This window comes from Mus caroli, unplaced genomic scaffold (genome assembly GCF_978045245.1).
Source record: "Mus caroli unplaced genomic scaffold, Mus_caroli_1 scaffold_4, whole genome shotgun sequence".
NCBI lineage: Eukaryota > Metazoa > Chordata > Mammalia > Rodentia > Muridae > Mus > Mus caroli.
This window is the reverse complement of record NW_028227259.1, coordinates 118181863-118205232: the sequence shown is the minus strand read 5'-3', so window position 1 is coordinate 118205232 and position 23370 is coordinate 118181863. Positions and strand designations below refer to the sequence as shown.

General features: G+C 49.9%; 1 protein-coding gene across 2 annotated transcripts in view; it reads left to right on the top strand.

Moving 5' to 3' along the window:
* Svop (SV2 related protein) overlaps positions 1 to 23245 on the top strand; it is a 65047-nt gene extending 41802 nt beyond the window's left edge. The window contains exons 7-16 of one of the 2 annotated variants that reach the window (XM_029477554.2): positions 3443 to 3506; positions 6742 to 6867; positions 7372 to 7500; positions 8013 to 8086; positions 10939 to 11015; positions 14696 to 14803; positions 17185 to 17296; positions 18355 to 18436; positions 19819 to 19908; positions 21560 to 23245. In XM_029477554.2, the coding sequence (XP_029333414.1) occupies positions 3443 to 3506; positions 6742 to 6867; positions 7372 to 7500; positions 8013 to 8086; positions 10939 to 11015; positions 14696 to 14803; positions 17185 to 17296; positions 18355 to 18436; positions 19819 to 19908; positions 21560 to 21766 (1069 nt within the window). In that variant the 3' untranslated portion in view covers positions 21767 to 23245. The remainder of the gene's footprint in view (positions 1 to 3442; positions 3507 to 6741; positions 6868 to 7371; positions 7501 to 8012; positions 8087 to 10938; positions 11016 to 14695; positions 14804 to 17184; positions 17297 to 18354; positions 18437 to 19818; positions 19909 to 21559) is intronic. The other variant, XM_021162428.3, reaches the window with a different exon arrangement.
* Positions 23246 to 23370: the final 125 nt, after the last annotated feature.

Genomic DNA, 23370 nt, shown 5'->3' with positions numbered 1-23370 from the left:
TATGTCATAATTAGATGGCACTCTTATCTAGTTAGAAAGATGGCTCCCTTAAGTGCTTTATTGAGAGACATTTAGGGGACAATATTTTTAGGTAGTTAGGTAATATTAAGAGTTTCCATTCATTTAGAGTAACTTTACCCAGCCAGAGAATCAGAACAACAGCATCTTGGGGTGTTATTTTAAAAATAAGTCAACAGTCAGAATGTTACAGTAACAGCTGTTTCGAGAACACAACGCCACAGGTGGGGCAGGTTATAAAGAAAGGAGGTTTACCTCAGCTCATAGTCCAGGCTCAAGACTGGTGGATGCATCTGTAGTGGCTCCCTTAGTAACAGCTATGGATGCATCTGTAGTGGCTCCCTTAGTAACAGCTATGGATGCATCTGTAGTGGCTCCTTTAGTAACAGCTACGGAGCTGGCTCAGACATAACCTGGCAAGCCAACCAGGATGAAAGGAGAGTGTGATGTCTCTCTCCCATAACCCCAGCATTGAAGGGGCGGAGCCAAGGATAATCCCTACGGGTGTGAGGCCAGCCTGAGATACACAGTGAGTTCCGGGTTAGTGAGACTCTCCCCACCTTTCCCCCCAGATTCAATCTTGGGACTGACCCTAACGGTATTGTCTAACCCTGATCAACCCTCAGTCCCAACCCTGAGTCCCCACCCCCTAGACACTAAAACTGGATCAAGCCTAGTGCTTGAGGATGAAGTGCCACCATGTAAAAACCCTGCGCATGTGCGTCAGGCACCCAAACCACAACAATGGGAAGGCAAATCAAATCACTTGTAAGGGGCTCTCTTCCCTGCCTCTGTCCCCCTCATCCCTCCCTTCCCCCAAATACACATTGATGCTCTCGATAAAAGAGCTATCGTATTCATTGCCGACAATGACGGTACCCGGAAGCATGTCCACGGGACAGGTATGCTATGCGTCTTCAGACGATGTGTATCCCAGCCCTGCCCCTATTTGGCCGATTAGAAAACCCAGCTCCTGGGAGGCTTGATCAAAGTCAGGTGCTCACTAAGTGAAGGGGAGAGGTAACGGTGCTGGTCATGAACCACCCAGCACTCAGGGTTTAAGACAGTGATTTACTTAACTCAGCCTGCATTTGGGCAGTTAGGCGGTACCACTGTGTCAGGGGCTTGCGCGAGTTTTCAGTCAGCAGATGCGTTCGATGATTCAATGAATCTAAAGGCTCCATCTGGCTTCACCCAGGCACAGCCACCTGGGATCCAAGACAGGAAGACAAAGCCACAAAGTCTCATGTAGCCTAAGCTTGCAGCCAGCTGTGCTGAGACTCAAACCCAGGGCTGATCAAACCCTGAAATCAGGGCTGCTCCCCCAGGCCAGTTGCAATTCAATTCAGATCAAACTTGATTGATGCTGGACAGTGGGATGAAGAAGTCGCAGTGAGATGCTGAGTAGTCTCACTTTACGTCGGTGGAGAAGCATATTGGGTTTGGTTTGTGGCTGGAGGGATGGTTCAGAGGTCAAAAGAGGTTACTGCTCTTGAAGAGGAACCAAGTTTAATTCTCAGCCCCTCTGCAGAATAGCTAATAATGGATGTGGCTCTACCTCCCTCTTCTGGTCAGAATGGGAATGGCACACACATAAAATTAAAAACAATTATTTAAAAATAATTCCAAGCCGGGCGGTGGTGGCACATGCCTTTAATCCCAGCACTTGGGAGGCAGAGGCAGGCGATTTCTGAGTTCGAGGCCAGCCTGGTCTACAGAGTGAGTTCCAGGACAGCCAGGGCTACACAGAGAAACCCTGTCTCGAAAAACCAAAAAAAAAAAAAAAAAAAAATCCAAAAATAATTTGATTTGGTAGCTTAGAATATAGTCCAGTGGGAGAACATGTGCCTAGTTTGAACATAGCTCTGAGCTCAATCTCTAGTATCAAAGGGAAAAAATGGACTAAAAAAAGATTTACGTGTATACGTGTTTTGCCTGAAGGTGTGTGTGCACACGCACCTGTGTGTGCAGTACTTGCAGAGGTCAGAAGGGGACAGTCGATTCCCTAAAACTGGAGTTGCAGGAGGTTGCTTCGAGCTGCCATGTGGGTGCTGCGATCTCCAGCCCCAAGATTTGGATTCTAATTTGTAACTCTATCATTACAAGTGACGTTTTGGTTATAAAATGAAAAAAAAAAAAAGAACAAAAATCTCATTAATGCTCCAAGTATCTTCATGAGACTAAGCAGATTACAGGAGACAGTAAAGGGCAATAGCTTTTTGTGCAGTAGGGGGCGCTGTGTGCATCCACAGAGCACCATTCAGGTGAAGAAACAGCTGGAGAAAAACTGGCAGGTCCAGGGCACCTTCCTGGTGACTTCCTACATAACCATGTTAACGAAGGTCAGAGGACCATTTGTAGGAGTCAGGTCTCTCTTTCTGCCATGTGGAGTCTTAGGGATGAACAGGGACCAAACTCAGCTCACTGGGCTTGGCAGAATGGACCTTTATCTGCTGCACCATCTCGCCAGCCCCAGAAGAGCTCACTCTTAGAATAAGGATGTGATTACAAAATGGAAAAGGGAAGACAAATTAAAAATGACATTTGTCACCAATGCCGTGGTGGTCTGTTCAGGTAGAAATAGCCAGAGGCAGGTGGGTAGAGGTTCTGTGGAGGACAAGATCTTGGCAAATCTGAATATGTCCTGGCAAACTACCAGACACCAACTCCATCCATCAATGAATAACAACATGACAACAAGGGAGCAGGGTGGCTTTGCACACCCCAGATGCAACTGTCAGGAGCAATTCCATGTAATCCCCCCATGACTGTCCCCAGGGATGCACAGACAGACATCCGGAACCCAGGATGGAGGGACAAAAGGCCATACACAACATAGCCATATCAACTTGCTATCACAGCTGCCCGTAAACCCACAGCCAGACTTTCTCCAGACTCTGTGGTTACTGCAGACCTCGATGGAAGCATGCCAGAACTCGAGGGTCATTTGGGGGGAGTTGGTTAAAAACGCAGGGGCCGCCAGGCAGTGGTGGCGCACGCCTTTAATCCCAGAACTTGGGAGGCAGAGACAGGCGGATTTCTGAGTTCGAGGCCAGCCTGGTCTACAGAGTGAGTTCCAGGACAGCCAGAGTTACACAGAGAAACCCTGTCTCAAAAAACAAAACAACAACAACAAAAATAAATAAATAAAAATGCAGGAGCCATTTGTGAAAATCTGCTTCCCAGGGACAAGGGAGTCACACACTGGCCGACTACGATAGTACATGCTGGGAGACAGGACGGGAAGATAGTGAGTTTGAAGTCAGCCATGAGCTACACAGTAAGAACCCGTTGGTTGAATTTCTGACTTCAGCCACGATACCAGGAAGTTCCAACGTAGGAATCCACGGATCACTCTTGGAGGGAGGGAACTCAGAATCTGCCATCTTCCCACTCTTTAACCCCCGTCTCTTCGCTCACCTAGGGTGACGCTGTATGCCGAGTTCCTTCCCATGAAGGCCAGAGCCAAGTGCATTTTGCTGATTGAGGTAAGGAGGGGGTGACTGGTCTCCCAGGAATTCTTACTGACTGGCAGGCAGCTTTCAAATGTACATAGCCACAGGCTCGCAAAGACTCAATTGACAAATACGCACATGTATATACAGTATAAATGCTTTTTCCTCCTTCCTTCTTTCTCCCTCCCTTTCTTTTTCTTTTCTTCTTCTAACTTACTCGTTTAATGTATGTGGGTACACTGTTGCTATCTCCAGATGCACCAGATGAGGGCGCTGTTTTCCATTGGTTGTGAACTACCCTATGGTTGCTGGGAACTGAACTCAGGACTTCTAAAAGAGCAGCTAGTGCTTTTAAGTACTGAGCCATCTCTCCCACCTTCTCCCTGTCTTTCTTCAATTGGAGGTTGATCTAGGACAGTGGTTCTCAACCTTCCTAACTATATCCTCTAGTACAGTTCCTCATGCTATGGTGACTACTAACCATAAAATTATTTCATTGTGCCGGGCGTGGTGGCGCACGCATTTAATCCCAGCACTCGGGAGGCAGAGGCAGGCGGATTTCTGAGTTCGAGGCCAGCCTGGTCTACAAAGTGAGTGCCAGGACAGCCAGGGCTATACAGAGAAACCCTGTCTCGAAAAACCTAAAAAAAAAAAAAATTATTTCATTGCTACTTCATAACTCTAATTTTGCCACTGCTATGGATAGTGATGTAAATGTCTGATATGCAGGAGATCTGATATGTGACCCCAGGGGAAGGGTCTTTTGACCCCCACAAGAGAGGTCATGACCCAGAGGTTGAGAACCACTGATCTAGGCTCTCACACATGCTGGGCAAGTGCTCTACTACTGAGCTATATCCCTGCCCTTTTTTTGTCCTTTCTATTTCGAGACACAGTCTTGCAAAATTGCCCAGGTTGGTCTTGAACTCACTCTGTAGCTGTCAGGCCCCAGCCATACAGGGACTGCACAGGATTCTCAGCACACCAGTACCTGTTCTGCCACGTGATCACACTTTGTGTCTCCTTACATGTTATGTAAGGAGAGAACTACTCCACCCTAAAATTCTCTAATTGTGACTCCCACCACCCCCTCAGCAAAGAAAGAAACAATTGTGATTTTAAAACAACAACAGTAGTGAAGTTTCTGTCACCAAGCCAGAAGGACCAAGAGGGACCAAGGGCAGCCCAGACAGTTGGATGCCAGATCCTCTGCAGAGACCACCCTGCAGGGGAGGAGGCAGGGCAGTAAGTCAGTCCTGGATTCTCCTCCACCCTGGCTTCCCTCTCATCCCCTGGACTCTCTATTAGCAGAACATAGTGGGAAGCCACTGGCAGGGAACCTAGTGTGTGTATGTGTGTGTGTGTGTGGGGGGGGTCCTTTCAAAAGTGGGAAAAGGAGAATAACTTGGGGGATAAGGAAGAAATGACCCCAAGAATGGATACTGAGCCTGTGAAAGGAAGAAATGACCCTAAGAATGGATACTGAGCCTGTGTGAGGGAGAGATGACCCTAGGGAAGGAGACTGAGCCTGTGTGAGGAAGAGGTGACCCCAAGGATGGACACTGAGCCTGTGTGAGAAGGAGGTGACCCTAAGGATGGATACTGAGCCTGTGTGAGGGAGAGGTGACCCCAAGGATGGATACTGAGCCTGTGTGAGAAGGAGGTGACCCTAAGGATGGATACTGAGCCTGTGTGAGGGAGAGATGACCCCAAGGATGGACACTGAGCCTGTGTGAGAAGGAGGTGACCCTAAGGATGGACACTGAGCCTGTGTGAGGGAGAGATGACCCCAAGGATGGATACTGAGCCTGTGTGAGAAGGAGGTGACCCTAAGGATGGATACTGAGCCTGTGTGAGGGAGAGATGACCCCAAGGATGGACACTGAGCCTGTGTGAGAAGGAGGTGACCCTAAGGATGGATACTGAGCCTGTGTGAGGGAGAGATGACCCCAAGGATGGATACTGAGCCTGTGTGAGGGAGAGATGACCCTAGGGAAGGAGACTGAGCCTGTGTGAGGAAGAGGTGACCCCAAGGATGGACACTGAGCCTGTGTGAGAAGGAGGTGACCCTAAGGATGGACACTGAGCCTGTGTGAGGGAGAGATGACCCCAAGGATGGACACTGAGCCTGTGGGGAAGGAGAGCAGATGTCAGGAGAGAAAAGACAAAAGTAGACAATATGTATAGTCACGCGCAGAGAGAACGGAAGTCTAACCACGGGCTTTCCACCCACGCCCAAGTTCCCAGAGATAATGACTCTGAGACATCTTACCTATGAATAAACACCTAGGCCAAATGCCTTGGATCCTGACTAGCCCATAACTGAATCATTGCTCTGTTCTACCATTTGCCACGTGACTTGGTCCTCAGTTTCATACACCGGTCTTCCTCTGTCATCTGAGCCTATTTCCTAGAATGCCCCACCTTCTAATCCTGCCTCAGCTTTTTGGCCAGAAGCTTTTTTTTTTTATTGACAGGTGAAACTTGCATACATTGCACACAAGATTCCTTCTCCATGGAAGCTCTCCTGTCCGTCAGTCCATACATGCATAGGGAAGATGTGATATATCAATATATAATAGTAGCATCATGCCTTCAAAAGGCGGGAAACTATGACAAGCTACCATGTCCGTGAGGCACCAGGGTATTATGTTTGAAGAAATCCAGACATAAAGGACGAGTGCCATGTGATTCTGCTAAGCAGGTGGTCAGAATAAAGCAAGATAAAAATGACAGGACAGGCATTTTTAAACAGGCCGGTCATCCCAATACTTGGGAGGCTGAGGCAGGAGGATCTCAAGTTCAAATCTAGGCTGGGCTGCATAGCCAGACCCTGTCTCAGGAGAGCTTTTTAAAAAGGACAACGAGAAAAACACAGAGACTTCCAGGGAATTGGGGCTGGGCAGAGTGGGGGCTGACTGTCATGGAGACAGTTTCGTTTCACAGAATGACCTCTGGTGGTCCACTGCATTGGTGGCCGCAGGACCAGCGGGACGTGCTCGATACCAGTGCATACCTAAAATGGTTAGGAAAAAACATGCAAAGAATTCAAAGTCCCTTGAATGCCCCCTGCCATACCTGTGTCACAGACTACTGATCCTTCCCTCCTAGTTTGCTGTGGTGTCCTGTTGTGCGGTGCGGCCAATGCCAGCGCTGCGTGGGTATTACGTGAGCAGCGTGGGAGGGGCGACAGCAGGATGCGCCTGTTCACCTTCGGCGCTGTATGGACCACACTACCCTACCACTGACTCTTACTCTCCCATGCCAGGTCTTCTGGGCCATCGGGACCGTGTTCGAGGTGCTTCTGGCTGTGTTTGTGATGCCCAGCCTGGGCTGGCGCTGGCTGCTCCTGCTCTCGGCCGCTCCACTACTACTCTTTGCTGTTCTGTGCTTCGTACGTATGTTTAAAGCCCGCTCTTTTTTTTTTTTTTTTTTGCGACAGGGTTTCTCTTTGTAGCCCTGCTGACCTGGAACTCACTCTGTAGCCCAGGCTAGACTCATAGAGATCCACCTGCCTCTGCTTCCCAAGTGCTGGGGGTAAAGGCATGCGCCCCCACTCCTTGGCTTGAGGGGGAGATTTTTTGGAATGGTGGTCTTCATTTGCTCCACCTGACCCCAGAACTCTAAAAGCAACCACGGTGGTGATGACAGCTTCATGATTTTGTTACCCCGTTTAACCCTGTAAACACCTGAATGAGGGGAATCAGAGGGAAGTGACGTCATTGCATTGGGTCCTATAACCCAGTACCCTACAGAGGACTCTGTTCAAAGCCAGATCTCCCACCCCGAGACTTACCTCTTAAAGAAGCCCACACAAATGAGAGAAGGTGGCTGGAGGGCATGCTCTGTCCTATACTGACCAGCCACACCGTGGGTCTCCTGTTCCCCCGACTCCCAGTGGCTGCCAGAGAGTGCTAGGTACGATGTGCTGTCCGGGAACCAGGAAAAGGCCATCGCTACTTTAAAGAGGATTGCAACAGAAAATGGAGCCCCCATGCCTCTGGGGAAGCTTATCATCTCCAGACAGGTCAGTGTGTGTGTGTGTGTGTCTGTCTGTCTGTGTGTCTGTGTTAGTGTGTCTGTCTGTCTGTCTGTCTGTGTGTCTGTGTTTGTCTGTATGTCTTTGTGTGTCTGTGTATCTGTGTGTCTATGTGTATGTGTATACCTATGTGTCTGTGTATGTCTGTCTGCATCTGTGTATTTTGTATGTTTCTGTGTCTGTCTGTCTGCATCTGTATATCTGTGTCTGTGTATCTTGTGTGTTTCTCTGTGTGTGTCTGTGTATGTGTGTATGTCTGTGTGCATGTATGTATGTCTTTGTGCATCTGTGTATCGTGTATCAATGTGTGTGTGCATATCTGTATGTCTATGTCTGTGTATGTTTGTGTCTGTATCTGTATATCTCTGTGTATGTGTATTTGTGTGTCTCTGCATGTAAGTGTGTGTGTGTGTGTTTGTATGTGTGTGTACACCAAGCTCCAGCGGAGTCCTATGCACTGGAGGCTAGACAATAACCCATATATCCTTGTCTTGAAACAGGAAGACCGAGGCAAAATGAGGGACCTTTTCACACCCCACTTTCGTTGGACAACTCTGCTGCTGTGGTTTATATGGTGAGAGCTGCTGGCTGCCCACTGTGAGCCCCTCCCATCATGACCCCTCCCATCGAGAGCCCCTCCCATCGAGAGCCCCTCCCACCACACACTGTTAGGAACTGCTAGGGCTGCCCGCTGTGAGCCTCACCCACTGGAGAGGGTCGGACTTTGAGACTTACTTATCTTGCGTGCATGTGTGCGTGCACAAATGTTTGCACATGCGTGTATGCATATGTGTAGATGGGAGGGCCAAAAATGATGACATCAGGCATTTGTCACAGTCTCTCACAATCTTACAAATCAAGACAGTGTCTCTCACTTGAAGCTAGGCAGCTTGCTATGGAGATCTGGCCTCTGCTTCTAGAATGTTGGTGCCACACAACTGATCCATCCGCATCTGGGTACCACATGATCTGTTCACTTCTTCATGTTTTAAACTTGACGTGGGGCCACTCAGATAAGTAGCTTTTAAAGGAGACGTTTCTGTCTCTGATTTTCAAGAAAACGCGTTGCCAGCCATCCCTCACGATGCTCTCTAAGGTAGATACAGTAAAGATACAGGGAGGCTGCACAAAACCTGTGTAGCAGAGAGATGGGGCAGCTGGGTTGAGGGTCCAGGAGCTCCAGGAGATGGGGTTGACGAAACCAAAGTAAGTGGAAGAAAACTTCCAAGGGAACTTTCTGCAAGAAGTCACTGTCTACTGCAGCCAGGGCCTTCCCCTCTGCACCTGTTGCCTTGGCTACCACTGGTGGTACACAGCCCATCCTTGAAAACCAAGATGTGGCCAACACGGCCATTCTCAGAATCCCCCAGTTTAATTTTTCTTAAGTGATAGCCATGGGAGGAGACTGGAAGGGGGGCAGACACAGAGAGTGATTAGTTTTCTCTTTGCAGCAAGTCCAAAGTCCAATTTCATTCCACCCTCTTTCTCCCCCCCCTCTTTCTCCCCTCCCCCCCCCCCCCCCCCCCCGTCTCTCCCTCCATCTCCCTCCCCCAGCAGATCTAGCTTGCAGCCATGGGCTGGGTGGCTGGAGGATTTGTGTTCTATTTTTAACCTCCTTCCAAACTTCCCTTTCACCTTTGAACAGAGGCATTGATTAGAAGAGAGGTGTTCCCAGCATGGTCAATTATAGGGACGAGGGAAGAAAAGCTTTGCTAGCACAGAGGCAGCCTTGAGTTCTGCCTCTGCCTTCCTAGGAGCCGAAGCCATTCACTGGGCACTTACTAAACACCTGCTGTGTGCCCGGTACAAAGTGGCATCGGTGTGGATTTTAGAAAGGGGGGCATTGGACAGAACTAAAATACCCGCCTTTAAGAATCTATAATTCAAAAGAAACTAAGTGATATTTAAAGAATCTGTAATTCACTTGGACTTCGAATCCCAAAAGCCGTTGGTGAGAGGCTAATTTTAAACCTGTCCTTGTTAAACCCAGCTCTTACCTCCAAGAGAATATAGTTTATTCAGAAGCAAATATAACGTGACCCCACGTGGAAGTGGTTAAATAAAGAAATACAGTCACAAAAATAGGAAAGCCATAAATCAGAGTATTTGCCAAGTCTCCCAGTAGCAGTTACTACAATCTGATGGCATTCTTAGCTTTTTTCCCATCTATCTATCTATCTATCTATCTATCTATCTATCTATCATTTATATATATATATATGTATTTATATCTATCATCTATCTATATATATCATCTATCTGTCATCTATCTATCTATCTATCATCAATCTATCATCTTCTGTCTATCTATATAACTAACTATCTATCATCTGTCTATCTTCCCATCAATCTACTAGTTGGTAGAAGCAAGTGGTCCCCTGAGTTAATGCCTTGCAATGGTTTTACTTGACAGTTGTGAGGATGTTGGGTCAGACGCAGATAGTGGGCAAACACATGACTATTCAGATAGCTCAGGATAATTTTGGCTTTCCATATCAGTCTGTCAGCCTTGCAGATCTTCAGCACAGTAGTTTGTTTATTTGTTTGCTTCTGGCAACTCTTGTTTCTATTTCCCCATGTTGAGCCAACACTGAGTGTTGGTTTACATCCCACGGCACTTGGGGGCTCAGTTCTCAGATCTGACCAAATGAGCAGAGGCAGGCAGATTTCTGAGTTCAAGGCCAGCCTGGTCTACAAAGTGAGTTCCGGGATAGCCAGGGCTACATAGAGAAACCCTGTCTCAAAACAAAACAAAACAAAGAGAGAAAAGAAAAAAAGAAAGGCCACGGTGGAGAACGGACGCATCACCACCATGAACCAAGCGAGGATTCCTCCACCTTCTGTGTCTGCCATTTCCACGTAACATCTTATAGCAATGTTGTGCTTGAAGTTACAGTGGCCAAGAACACAGGTTGGGCTAAAGGAAACAGATGTCACAGATGATGGGAATGTTTTTAGCCAATCAGAACAGCTCTGCTTTAGGCTGACTGAGCCAGAAAAGCTGCTGCTTGCCGCCAACACTATAACCGAGAGTGAAATTCACCTTCGGCCTGTGGTTGTATCTGAGTCCCCGAGTGGCTGTCTTATGAGTGGTCTGGATCTGCACACCCTGCATGCAGATTCCATGCACGAATGACAATGTGGCGCCACACTCTGAAATTTAAAAAAAAAAAAAAATCATGTTCCCCACCCCCCACCCCCCGGGCCAGCCCAGAAAGAAGGCCCTGTGTGCGCCACTGGGAATGTCACCCTGTCTGACTCGGTCCTTCCAACAACACAGAATCATCCCATCAGAATGGTTCATAGAAAGATCTCTGGCAAGGCTCCAAGATCCTGCAGAGACCAGGGAAGGAAGGAGCAGACCCTCCCAGGGCCCGGAAGAGCCTGGGTGTCTCTGACATCTCTGTGTTCACTCGCTCTCTGCAGGTTCTCCAATGCCTTCTCTTACTACGGCTTGGTTCTGCTCACCACGGAACTCTTCCAGGCAGGAGATGTCTGCAGCAGTAAGTATCACTTCCCCCACCTTCACTGCCCCACCCCAGCCCCACCCCCAGCCCCACCCCCAACCCCACCCCACGAGCAGCCACACTCGATCCCCTGCAAGCTACTGCCCTCAGGGTCCCGGCATGAATTCCAAGTTCCGGAGACTCTGGGCAACTTGGCGATGACAGAGTTGGCATGTGCCCCACCCGTCCCACCCGGTCAGGGCTCGGGCTCTGAAGTGAGCAGAGTGTACAGATAGACAGAGGCATCTCTGATAAAGCTCACTTAAGGAGAGAATAATCTGCTTGCATTCCACCAAGGGGAACCCACTTTAAGAGCAAAGGGGACACCCCCAGTTAGCACGTGTGAGGCCCTGGGTCCATTCCCCACCACAAAAAATAGCTAAATAAATAAAATACCGAATTTTTGTTTTGTTTTTAAGGCAGAGGCTGGCCTCCAACTCATCAGGCTCCTGCCTGAGTCTTCTTAGTGCTGGGATTATCAGCAAGCAGTCCATGCTTAGGTAAAGCTGGGTTACAGGAATGAACTGCCATACCTAGCTCCCTGGTAGGCTTTTATGCTTTCTAGATATGGTCTCACTATGTAGCCCTGGCTAGTCCGAAACTGTCTACATAGACCAGGCTGGCCTGGAACACACAGAAGCTACCATACCCAGCTTCTATTGGGTTTTCTAAGAGCAGTTGTAGGGCCAGGCAGTGGTGGTGCTCACCTTTAATCCCAGCAATTAGGAGGCAGAGGCAGGTGGATCTCTGTGAGTTTGAGGCCAACCTGGTCTACAGAGTAAGTGCCAAGACAGCCAGGGCTACACAGAGAAACCCTGTCTCAAAACAAGCCCCCCTCAAAACAAAACAAACAAACAAACAAACAAAAACAGAAAGAAAGGAAGAAAGAAAGAGCAACTGTAAAATTGAAGACATTTCATTCTACAAAACAGAATGTACTATGTTTCCATAAATCCCCTGGGTTAGATTCTGTCGCTTATCCCTGGGACCCAATATGATGCAGGAGCCAGGCTGGAACTCAGACAGGAGCCGCAGTTCCCAGGAACATGGGCACCAGCTTCACACACAAGTGTGACAAGAAAGGGTTCCTAGCTTGGCTAGGTCTGTAGAGTGTCCTGGAGCCCCTCCTGGGAGCTCCTGGTTGGTCAGAAACTCAGCAGTTTGGAGCTTGTCTACAGAAGATTTCCCAAACACTGGGCTATCTTAGCCTTGGAGTCTCCTGATTCATCTTTCACTAACAGCATTGAAGAAGAGTCACTAAACACAGCTGAAATTATCTTCCCAAGCCCCCTTTATCCCCAAAGGGCCCAAAGCACGGTTCCCAGGTTCCTTCGTGTGATCCTGGGCAGTGGCTGATGTGCCTGCCCTTTGCCTGTGGGAATGAATCAGTCAGAGCTGAGCTCCATCCCTGCCCCACAGGGGAATTCCCTACGTAGGGTGGAACCTAGAGCCTCCCTCCTAGACAAGCTCACTACCAGCCATCCACCCCCATCACCTGGGAACTCTGACATAGCACCAGAGCCATTTAAACCTCCAGAGCAGTTCAGTCAGCATGGGTGAAGCCCACACGTTGGTCAGGTTTAAAAGCTCCCCAGAGGGTTACACTATGAAGCAGGAATCACAGGATACATTGATGAGGTGCGCCCTGTTCAGCCTTCTGGTGGGTTCTGTTTTGAAGGCAACACTGAAACTCTGTTACTGAAGTCAAGACAAAAGATAAAGGAACCAAGTTTCTCCAGGGTTTGCCCACTCACCCTTACCTGTGGGCTTGTGGACAGTAGTTTTATACACTGGGTGATGGGAAGGGACCCCAGTGGTAAAGCATGCACTTAGACATGAGGCTCCGGGTTCAGTATCTCGCACAATTCATCCGATCATTCACTCATGAAAGGTGTGACTGGTATACGAATTTGAAGAGACAGTATTGTCCATGCTAACTGGGGGATGTTTAATGAGTGGTGGAGCTAGGCCCTGCAGAAGTGCCCAGTTGCAGATCTGGTTGGGGGTGGGATGGGGGGTGGGGTAACTGACTGAGCAGAGGGGACAATCCTCAGGTAGTGGACATTTGAGCCAATCAGAGGGCCCACTGCGTCCTCAGAAGGCAGCGGCGGTTGGCTGGCTCTTTCTGTCAAGAGCCACACAGTAAATGTTTCTAGTTTCCAGGGGGCTTTGAGGGTTTGAAAGATGAATCAGGAGACTCCAAGGCTAAGATAGCCCAGTGTTTGGGAAATCTTCTGTAGACAAGCTCCAAACTGCTGAGTTTCTGACCAACCAGGAGCTCCCAGGAGGGGCTCCAGGACACTCTACAGACCTAGCCAAGCTAGGAACCCTTTCTTGTCACACTTGTGTGTGAAGCTGGTGCCCATGTTCCTGGGAACTGCGGCTCCTGTCTGAGTTCCAGCCTGGCTCCTGCATCATATTGGGTCCCAGGGATAAGCGACAGAATCTAACCCAGGGGATTTATGGAAACATAGTACATTCTGTTTTGTAGAATGAAATGTCTTCAATTTTACAGTTGCTCTTTCTTTCTTCCTTTCTTTCTGTTTTTGTTTGTTTGTTTGTTTGTTTTGTTTTGAGGGGGGCTTGTTTTGAGACAGGGTTTCTCAAGTGTGTGTGTTTGTGTGTGTGTGTGTGTGTGTGTGTGTGTGAGAGAGAGAGAGAGAGAGAGAGAGAGAGAGAGAGAGAGAAAAGATGCGTGTATGTGTCCTATACATGTGTATGCATGCATATAAATACTTTTTTATGCATCAGTTGTAGGGAAATGTCCCCTTTATCCAGCTAGAGATTTCCTGGGATAAACAGTGGGGGGGGATCCAGTGACTGGGTGCTGGCAGGGGGGGGGTAGCATCCCAGGAGGTCTGGTGAAGCCTGGATCTTGTTAGTGCTGTAAGGTATTTCAGGATGATTGTGTTGGACATGAGAATTAGGGACACGGGCACATCCCCCAGGGTGGGTGTGGGTTCTCAAGAGACAGAAGCGCCACAGCCACACGGGTGGATTTCTGGCTTCTTGTTTTATGGGTATATTTTAGTGGAGAGGATTACTCGGGAGATGAGGTCCGGGGAGGGGAAGAATAAGAATCTCAGGACCCGGTCAGACTCTCCCTGGAAGAGGCTTTAATAGCTTCGGTGTCTTTCTGTGGGGTTGGGTTTCCCAGATGACGATTCGTGGTGTGGTGGGAGCAGGCAATGTGGGGATGCTAATTATACAGGAGGCTCATCATCACATGGGAGGAACCAGTAGTCACCTTAGTGTGTACTGCCTGTGTTATCGGGTGTGTGTGTGGGGGGGGGGGGTCTGATGTAACACAGCCCTGGGATTCCATTGGCCGCCACTAGGCAGTCCATCTCTCTGCTCTCTAGGCCAACACAGCCTACCTCAAAATGGGAGAAAATGCATAAAAATTCACTCATGGGCAGAAGCAAGGTTCAGAGAGGTCAAGCTAGTGCTGTGTTTTCTGCTCAGGGCTCTTCCCTGAGCCTGTCGGCTTCCCCAGCTCTTTCTGTGCTGTCTCAGAGCCAAAGCACAGCATCGCAACCGCCTAACCCTGGAGACTGGAATTCTTTACGGTTGGTTACCCAGCCCATTGTTCACAGGCAAGAAGGGACAGGAGCCAGGAAACTGCTGTGCAGAACTGTGTGACCGACCATCCCTGCCCCTCTCTCTCCCCACCCTAGTCTCTAGCCGGAAGAAGGCAGTGGAAGCCAAATGCAGCTTGGCCTGTGAGTACCTGAGCAAAGAGGATTATATGGACCTGCTGTGGACCACCCTGTCCGAGTTCCCAGGTGAGGCTGGGCCAGAGAAACCGGCTCTCTGTTCAATAAGTATGTCCCTTTGCTACATATTACAAAACAAAACAAAACAAAACAAAACAAAACAGTGGAGATAGGAGGGTAGGACTCGGCATGCAGGCTACCTCCTGGGCTGTGGCAGCAAACAGCCACACAGTTGCAAGACTAAGGCAGTGTATAGAACCTTACTCCAGCTCGACACTGTAGCAAGGGCAGTAGGCATCCATGATAAGGAAGACCTAGCTAGAAGATCTGTTGGGGTGCCCCCGCCCCCTGCGGTGCAGGACTCTTTCCTGTTACTATAACAAAATGCCTGAGGTTAGGTACTTTACAAAGAAGTGGACTTAGTGCTCAGGTCTGAAACCAGCATTGGCTCTGCTCTGGCCAGTACCTCCTAATGGAAGGTAGCATGGCAGAGAGGGCCCATGGAAGGAGCAACAAGAAGCCACCATCCATCTTGACATCACTACACTGAGGACCAAGCACGTGATTCCTAGCCACACACCCTCAAACCATGTCCAAAAAAACCAGGACACCAAGGATCCTCGAGCTTAAGAAGCAGCACAGGACTTTGTAACTGGCTGCCAGGTCCTCTGTCATTGCTCCAGAGGGACAATGTCCTTGCTCCTGAAAGCTGTTGTATAAACAATTCTGAAGGGATAGCCTAGAGCAAAGGAGCAGCTGAGGTCTTGTAGAGAGATGGAGCCATGGAGGACCCTCCCCCAATCACCAGATGCACTGGAAAATGCCACATATGTGGGAAGGGGAGCATCAAACTTCCAAACTTAAACATCCTTCCTCCCTTCCGTCCTTCCTCTCCCTCCTCCCTGCTTCCTCCCTCCCTTCCTCTCCCTCCTCCCTGCTTCCTCCCTCCCTTCCTCTCCCTCCTCTCTGCTTCCTCCCTCCCTCCCTTCTTTATTCCCCCCTCCCTCCCCATCCGAGAAGGACAATTTCAGATCCTGTGCTGAACCAATGCTATTAAAAGGAATGAAACGGAGCCCAACATCACTTTGGCTCCTCCCACCACTTCCCATTTTTTCCACATTCACTATTCTCTGCTCACCCAAAGCCAAACAGAGTCCTCAATACACCATCTTGCCTGGGTCACCTCCACAGAAAACACCTTGAACTTACACCCTCGTCCCAGGGCCATGTAGGAATCTGCCTAGGACACTGAATGTCCCAATTGCTGGCAGAGCTCAGAACTGTGCCCCACACCGACAGCCATTCTAAAATGTCTCCCTCCGTAGAATCAGGAAGGGAGAACACCTGATGATGGTTTTAGCTTCCCATGACATGACTGCTTTGAAATGTAGACTCTTTTTGTTTCTTGTTATGTTTGCTTTTGTTCAGAACACACATCACCTTTCTAGAATAGATCCTGACCCCAATAAGCAATAATTAAATGTGGGTAAATAGGGCTCTGCTAACATTTTTTATTTGTTTGTTTGTTTTTTGTTTGTTTGTTTTTGAGACAGGGTTTCTCTGTGTAGCCTTGGCTATCCTGGAACTCACTCTGTAGAGCAGGCTGGCCTCGAACTCACAGAGATCCACCAGAACTCTGCTTCCGGAGTGCTGGGATCAAAGGCATGCGCCACCACTGCCTGGCTTCTTTTACCTTTTTGAGACTAGGTCTCACTGTGTGGTCTTAGCTACCCTGAAACTCACTATGTAGACCAGGCCAGCCTCAACATCACAGAGATCTTCCTGTCTCAATATCCTGAATGCTGGGATCAAAGGTGGCCAATGGTATTTAATTTAGAAGACCCTTTGATGAATAATAGATATATAAATATATTCTCAAACTATGATTATTATTATCATATAGTAATAATATACTATATTACATACCAATTAAAAGTACTAAGCTGTGCTGTCTCAATGGAAATAGGATGCACCATTTTACTAGTACCATACATAGATAAAGAAACCAAGGCTCAGAGAAGACCAGCTCCGGGTTACAAGGCAACTCAGTATTAACAAGAAGACTTAGATCTAACTAGGTGTGAGTCTCAGCCCTGGCATTCTGCTGCCTGGTTGCAGCAGACACCATTCTTGAGGCTCCTGTCAATGCCTGTATCAATTGCCTTTTAACCCCTGGTCCTTTCCCTTAGAGACCTAAAACAGTACACACTTGTCTGCTGGTTGCTGTAGTAAATCACAGCAACCGGGGGTGGCCTCTTCCCAGGTCCCCTTCACCAAATCCCACACAGATGCAGCAGGCATTGGCCCAGAGTCTGAATGTCTGAAAGCTGAGTTGGACCAGAACCTGGGGCGAATGGATTCTCCGGGCTGGTCCACTCTTAGGGACAGAGGACGATATGAGTTGGGTCATTAGGAAGCAGCTGAGCTACCTCATCCCACTCTCCTGGCAGGTGTCCTTGTGACTCTGTGGGTCATCGACCGCCTGGGCCGCAAGAAGACCATGGCTCTGTGCTTCATCATCTTCTCCCTCTGCAGCCTCCTGCTGTTCATCTGCATTGGAAGGTGGGTGTCAGGAGGACCCCTGCCCCCAGACCCTCACCAGGACTAAGTTAGGCTCATGATGGGCCAGAGGGTCAGGCTGAAGGTCAAAGCCTCTGCCCAGGGCAGCAAGGGACCACGTGTCTCTAAGAACCTCAAGGTTGGAGTTAAAGTTTAATTGGGGCTGGTTGACAGTTTCAGAGATTTAGTCCATTAGCATCCTGGCAGGAAACATGGCGGTAGGCAGGCAGGCAGGCAGGCAGGCAGGCATGGTGCTGGAGAAGGAGCTGAGAGTTCTACATTCCATCTGCTGGCAGCAGGAAGAGAAAGCAAGACTAGGCTTACCGTACATGTTTGAAGTCAAGGCCACACCTCCTAATCCTTCTCAAGTAGAGCCACTCCCTAATGACCCAGCATTTGAATATATAAGCCTGTGGGGGCCATTCTTAGGCTCCTACAAGCTTTAAGCTCCATATAAGGAGTCCAGAGTACAAAGTGGCCACAGAGGTTGTGTTAAAGGTGATTTTTCTGATGGAAAGATACCTTGTTTCAAACTGAAGACTCATTTCTCGACCTTTCCAACTCCTAAGAGCCCCTGAATATACACCTGATCCCTGAGGGGCCCCATATCAATCCCGACTGGGAATCAGTGGGCCACTGGTGGGGCTGGAACTTGGACTGTGAAGAGTTGGTATTCTGGGTTATCAAGAAGAGCAGTAGAGCCAAGGATAGGGGATCTGGGTTGGTCTAAAGATGACAAATACTGTCCTGCTACAATGCAAGGCCTGGGCTCTGTCGCTGAGGCTCAGCTGGGGACCTCAGTCAACCCCAGCTGTGGACCACAGGCATCCCGGTCTGTCAGCTGGGCGTGCCTGTTGGAGACCAATTATCTGCAAGAGCTGATCTTTACTGGCAGTGCTTGGGGTGTGTCTGTGCAGGTGTGCTGGCCGGGATGGGGTGGGGTGGGGTGGGGGGGACCTCTGCAGACTCAGGTGTCAGTTCTTCCAGGGAAGGTGGGATGGCAGAGAGAATCAGACACGAAACAATCCCTCACCTCTCTCCTGCTGTTTTCTCCTCCCCAGAAATGTGCTAACCCTCTTACTGTTCATCGCGAGAGCGTTTATTTCTGGAGGCTTCCAAGCAGCCTATGTTTACACGCCTGAGGTAGGAGAGGTGTCTGAGAGTGGGGTGGGGGTGGGGCGTGGGGAGTGGAAAGTGGCGCGTGGGAGGTGGAGGGTAGGGCATGGGGTGGGGTGAGGAGTAGGAGGCGGGGCATGGGGTAGGGGTGGAGTGTGAGGACGGAATGAACGTGGGGGTGGGGTGAGGATGCTGTCTGCCCAGAATTTCAATGGTTCTTGGGTCCAGGCACCTGTATCTCCCTCCCCTCTCTTTTTTTTTTTTTTTTTTTCTGCTCATACAAGCTTTAAGCTCAGAGTAAGAGTTCCAGAGGCTGCCTAAGAGCGTAGAGCTAAAATGAACGGAATTCAGGGCAGCTCACATCCTACGTTCCTGGGGACAGCCTTCCTAGGTGTTGGTGTGCTGAGAGCTGAGCCGAAGTGTTTGCCTTTCTTGCTCAATGCCCTGGAGTTGATCCCCAGTACTGAAAACAATTTTTTTTTTTCTTTTTCTGAGCCTGGTTAAACCTCAGCTGGAAGGCTATCGGTGACCATGAAGAACCAATTAAATAGGCGATGACCCAGCTGAGTGACAGGTTTCTGTGTAGCCTTTGAGAACCCAGACTAGGAGCTGGAGAGATGGCTCAGTGGTTATGAACACACACAGAACTGAGTTTGGTTCCCAGCACCCTCTTTGGGCGTTCTCGATTGCCTATAACTCCAGTTCCGGAGGCTCTGACGCCCTCTTCTGGCCACTAAGTGCATGCAAGCACGCACGGATGCACACAGCATACAAAGTTGCTCAAAGAAGCATATCCAGGAAGTGCAGTGCACCCTTCTGTGCCCTGCTTCTGTTAGCTCAGGAGGAGCGGAAGGCACATAAGATGTGGCTGAAGTCGCACATGCCGGAAAGAGGTCATTGCCAAGTTCAGCTTGGAGAGTCCTAAGTTCTCCAGCAGAAAAACAAACAAACAAACAAACAAACCCCCGAGCTGAAGTGCTAATCCCTTCGTACTACATTCATTTTGTATTGAGTATCAAGCATATGCTTAGGCAATTACACATACATTAGTAATTAACTATGTGTTGTGTATCATACATGGTATCCATCCATCGCTATTGAACTATTCGCATAGGTTTTTTTGTTTTCTGTTATGACAGACCATGACAGGCAGGCCCTCTGTACACACCCCTCCCCCATCATTGTTAACAAGAAAATCGATTGTGGAATACCTCCCAGCAACAAAACCTGAGGAGGTAAATGGGCTCCTGCCCACAGCCAACCTCATGCTCGCTGCCTTGGAGGAACCTCTTAGCTCCTTTGCCTGGCTCCCATCCTGCCCACGGGCGTTACCCCATCAGTACTGAGCGGGAAGGGGTGAGGAGTTCCTGAGTTTCCCATGACCTGTGACTAACACCCTGACTTTCCAGGTGTATCCCACGGCGACGAGGGCGCTGGGCTTGGGCACCTGCAGCGGCATGGCGAGAGTGGGCGCTCTCATTACTCCGTTCATAGCTCAGGCAAGTGTTGCCCCAGATACAGATCCAGGTAGCTGCCGACTGTGACTATAGACTGGACAGCATTTCCCAGCAACTGACCCCAGGAGGGAACAGTGTCTCAGAAGAATAAAAGGCCCAAGGCCAACAGGCAGGGACTCAGACAAGCCTGGAATAATATTCAAAGTTGCTCAGTCTTCCCTGAACAGAAAAGAGAGGACTCAGAGCAATTTGCATGCACTGGTGGGGTAGCATGGCCAGGTGGTCCCAACTAGTTTGGGGAGGCTTAAGAGGAAGACTTGAGAGCAGAGTTCGGGGGCTAAGCTATCAACCCCCATAAACAAGCAACACACACCAGTTTGCAATAGAACGGGTGTCTATGTCCCGTTCTGAATGATCTGGGTGAGTTACCTCATTTCTGGGGGAAGAAACTGCAGAGGCATGGAGCTGGGTCTCTGAAGGTCTTCCCAACAGCACCAGAAGGGGCTGTGTTCTAACAAATCATTCAGCGGCATCCACACACTCTCAATGCTGTGCACCCTACTCTGTCTACCTCCAAAGCAGTCTCATGACCACACCCCAAGCTCCTCTATCCGTTAGGGGTTGCTCCCACCCCTAGTAAACAGCGATCTGTTCCCTGTCTGCACAGATTTACTCATTCTGGGTGGTTCAGCAAATTGGGGTGCTGACATCCATCTCAGCATTGTTGTCCCTTCTACATCTAATGTCCCCCCGAGTTGTCAGGGCCAAAGCCTGGATCCTAACAAGCTATCCTCAGTGTGCCGACTAAAAAGATGGAGAGAGAAGAAAAGCAGACAGGCACTCACCACAGCCATGCTGGGGAGAGAAACCAATAAAGGGGTCCAATGACCTCCCCCAAGTCCATCATTGGGGTCCTGATGTGAGATTTAGGTTTAAGCAGAGAGAGGCAAGATGTTCACACAGCTTGGTGGTCCTTGTCACACTGTGGCCCTTCCCACCAGCACCAGCTGATAGGAGGTCTGTAAGCCCTCGGAACTCTGTGACATCACTTCCCAGAACACAGGCTCCTTCTGACCCGCACCAGGCTCCTACCACCACCTCCTCCTCCTCCTCCTCCTGGCACAAGACTCCTGGAACAATCCCAATTCCCAGTTCTGGAGAACTGTTGCCTCAAAAGAGTCTGATAGCCAAAGAGAGGACGGCATGCGTCTCTTTAGATGTCTTCACTCTATACCAATCCCCCGGGGACAGAGCACAGAGCTCTGCCCTGTCTGAGGTCTGACCTTTGTCATCAGACGGGGAGTTTGGCACAGGCTAGACCATAGCAATGACTTTGGATTTTTTTTTGTTGGGTCAGTTTGGGTTTTTGACACAGGCTCTTACCATGTGTTTAGCAAGAACTTGGACTCAGGATCCTCTTGCTCCTGAGCACCGGGGTGATGGCACCCACTATGCCTAGCGGTGTGGGGAATCTTAAGTCAGATGGGCCTTACTCTGTAGCCCAGGCTGTCCTTGAACTCAAGCAATCCTTCCTACTTCAGCCTCTTAGAGCGAGGACTATGGAACTATGCTTTCGGGGGTGGGCGTGGGCGTGGGGGTGGAGTGCTCCCCTCGGCATCAGCCTTACGTGCTGCCCACAGCTCTGAGAAGCCCTTATTATCTCTCTGCATCTCCCCTCCCCTGCCCCCTGCAGGTGATGCTGGAATCTTCCGTGTACCTGACCCTGGCTGTCTACAGTGGCTGCTGCCTCCTGGCTGGTGTGGCCTCCTGCTTTCTGCCCATCGAGACCAAAGGCCGAGCACTGCAGGAGTCCAGCCACCGGGAGTGGGGCCAAGAGATGGTTGGCCGAGGGACAAACAGTGCAGGTGTCCCCAGGTCAGACTCTGGCTCTCAGGAGTAGTGACCCCTGGGAGTTGAGCTTGGAGCCTAGAGAACTGGCAGAGCCCAGCTGGGCCACTTACGGTCACTGCCGACATCAAGAACTTCCCCACCCCCAACCCCCGAGAGGGCGATGTGGACGGACAGGGTTTTGTGTCTTCACTGTGTTTGACCATGTTCATCATCGAGGGTCACCCGCCCCGGGAAGATGGGGCGGCATTCACTCCAGGGGGTTCTCTGTGGTGGGGGACGGGCTGCACATCACCGTGGATCTGCATGGGGAAGCTGCTAGTGAGGGAGGGTCCCAGGGTGCTCAGGGCCAGCTGAGCAGATGTCACATTGCTACCCAGTCATACCCTTGGAGAGCCACTGCCCAAAGGTCTCCATAGATACAGTCTCCGCCCAGACCCCTGGGACGCCCGCCATTTTGTCCAGTTATGTTTCTCCTGCACCCTGGCCTCAGGAATTCTTTGGAATTAAGGCAAGCTAGCTAGTGTCTGGCTGGAGCAGCTCTTCTGGAGCCTGAGGCTCCCTCACCCCCATCCCCCGCTGCTACCTTGGCTGGGCCCCTCTAGATGGCTCTCCACAGCCTGCCAGGTAGAAACTGGCCAATGAAAGTGCTTTGGAATTTGAGCCAAGTAGCCCCTGTTGGCCCCTTGTGGAGTCTCTGTCTCTGACTGCAGAGGGTCCAGTGATATTTCTGGGGAGAGCTACATACCTGCCAGGCAGCAGATGCAGAAAGTTGTTAACCCATTCCCTGACTTGGAGACTGAGGCCTGGCAGAGGGGAGGCTGAAGCCAGAGTCACTCCTGAAGCAGTTAAGGCCTTTCTGGGCTCCCCGCTCAGCCCTACTAGACGGCGAGTCCCAGTTTACTCAGGCTTCCAGACTTTGCCCTGTGTGGGTGGCAGCATGGGTTGAGGAGGGATCTCTAGGGCAAAGCACCACTAAGTCCTGGGACCAGGAACCTGTTGCCCCTGGGTCTGCCTCTGCCTTCTTTCTGTCGAGGGCAATGCTGGCCCTACAGAGGCAGGTCCTGGGAGTCTGTCCTGGCACAAGGATCAGGAAAGCCCCGTTCAGAGAGAGGAGGAGGAAGGATGAGAGGTAGGTAGGTCTGTCTGGGGGCAGTCCACGCATCCTCCCAGATTCCGGAACACATGAGCAGCCTTCTGAAATTCAGGAAGGAAACTCGCAGGGGGAGGAAGGAGACCGCCAGGCCCCATTAAAGGCCAGAGGAAACTGGTCACTGCTCAATGGACACATTGCAAGGAAGCCAAATGTGCGCTGCGCTGTTCATCTCTTATTAAAACGTTGGTGACGGACATTACCATGGGATTTAAATCTGGTCACTGGCCAAGGTGCACTAGTGACAGTTTACTTGAAAGTCGACTAACTTGTTCCATCTAAGGAAGTACTCTGACACAACATTCTCTCTAGGAGGTTCAATGGCCCGGCTGGAGGGCAGCATTGAGTTCAAAGGAGACAACTCTGTTAATGGAATAAAGATACAGTGGCCTCTTCTTCATGAGGACAGTTTGGTGTCCACGCCCTACCCTGTTCTGAAAGCAACATTTCTTCTTCTTCTTTCTTCTTTCTTCTTCTTCTTCTTCTCCTCCTCCTCCTCCTTC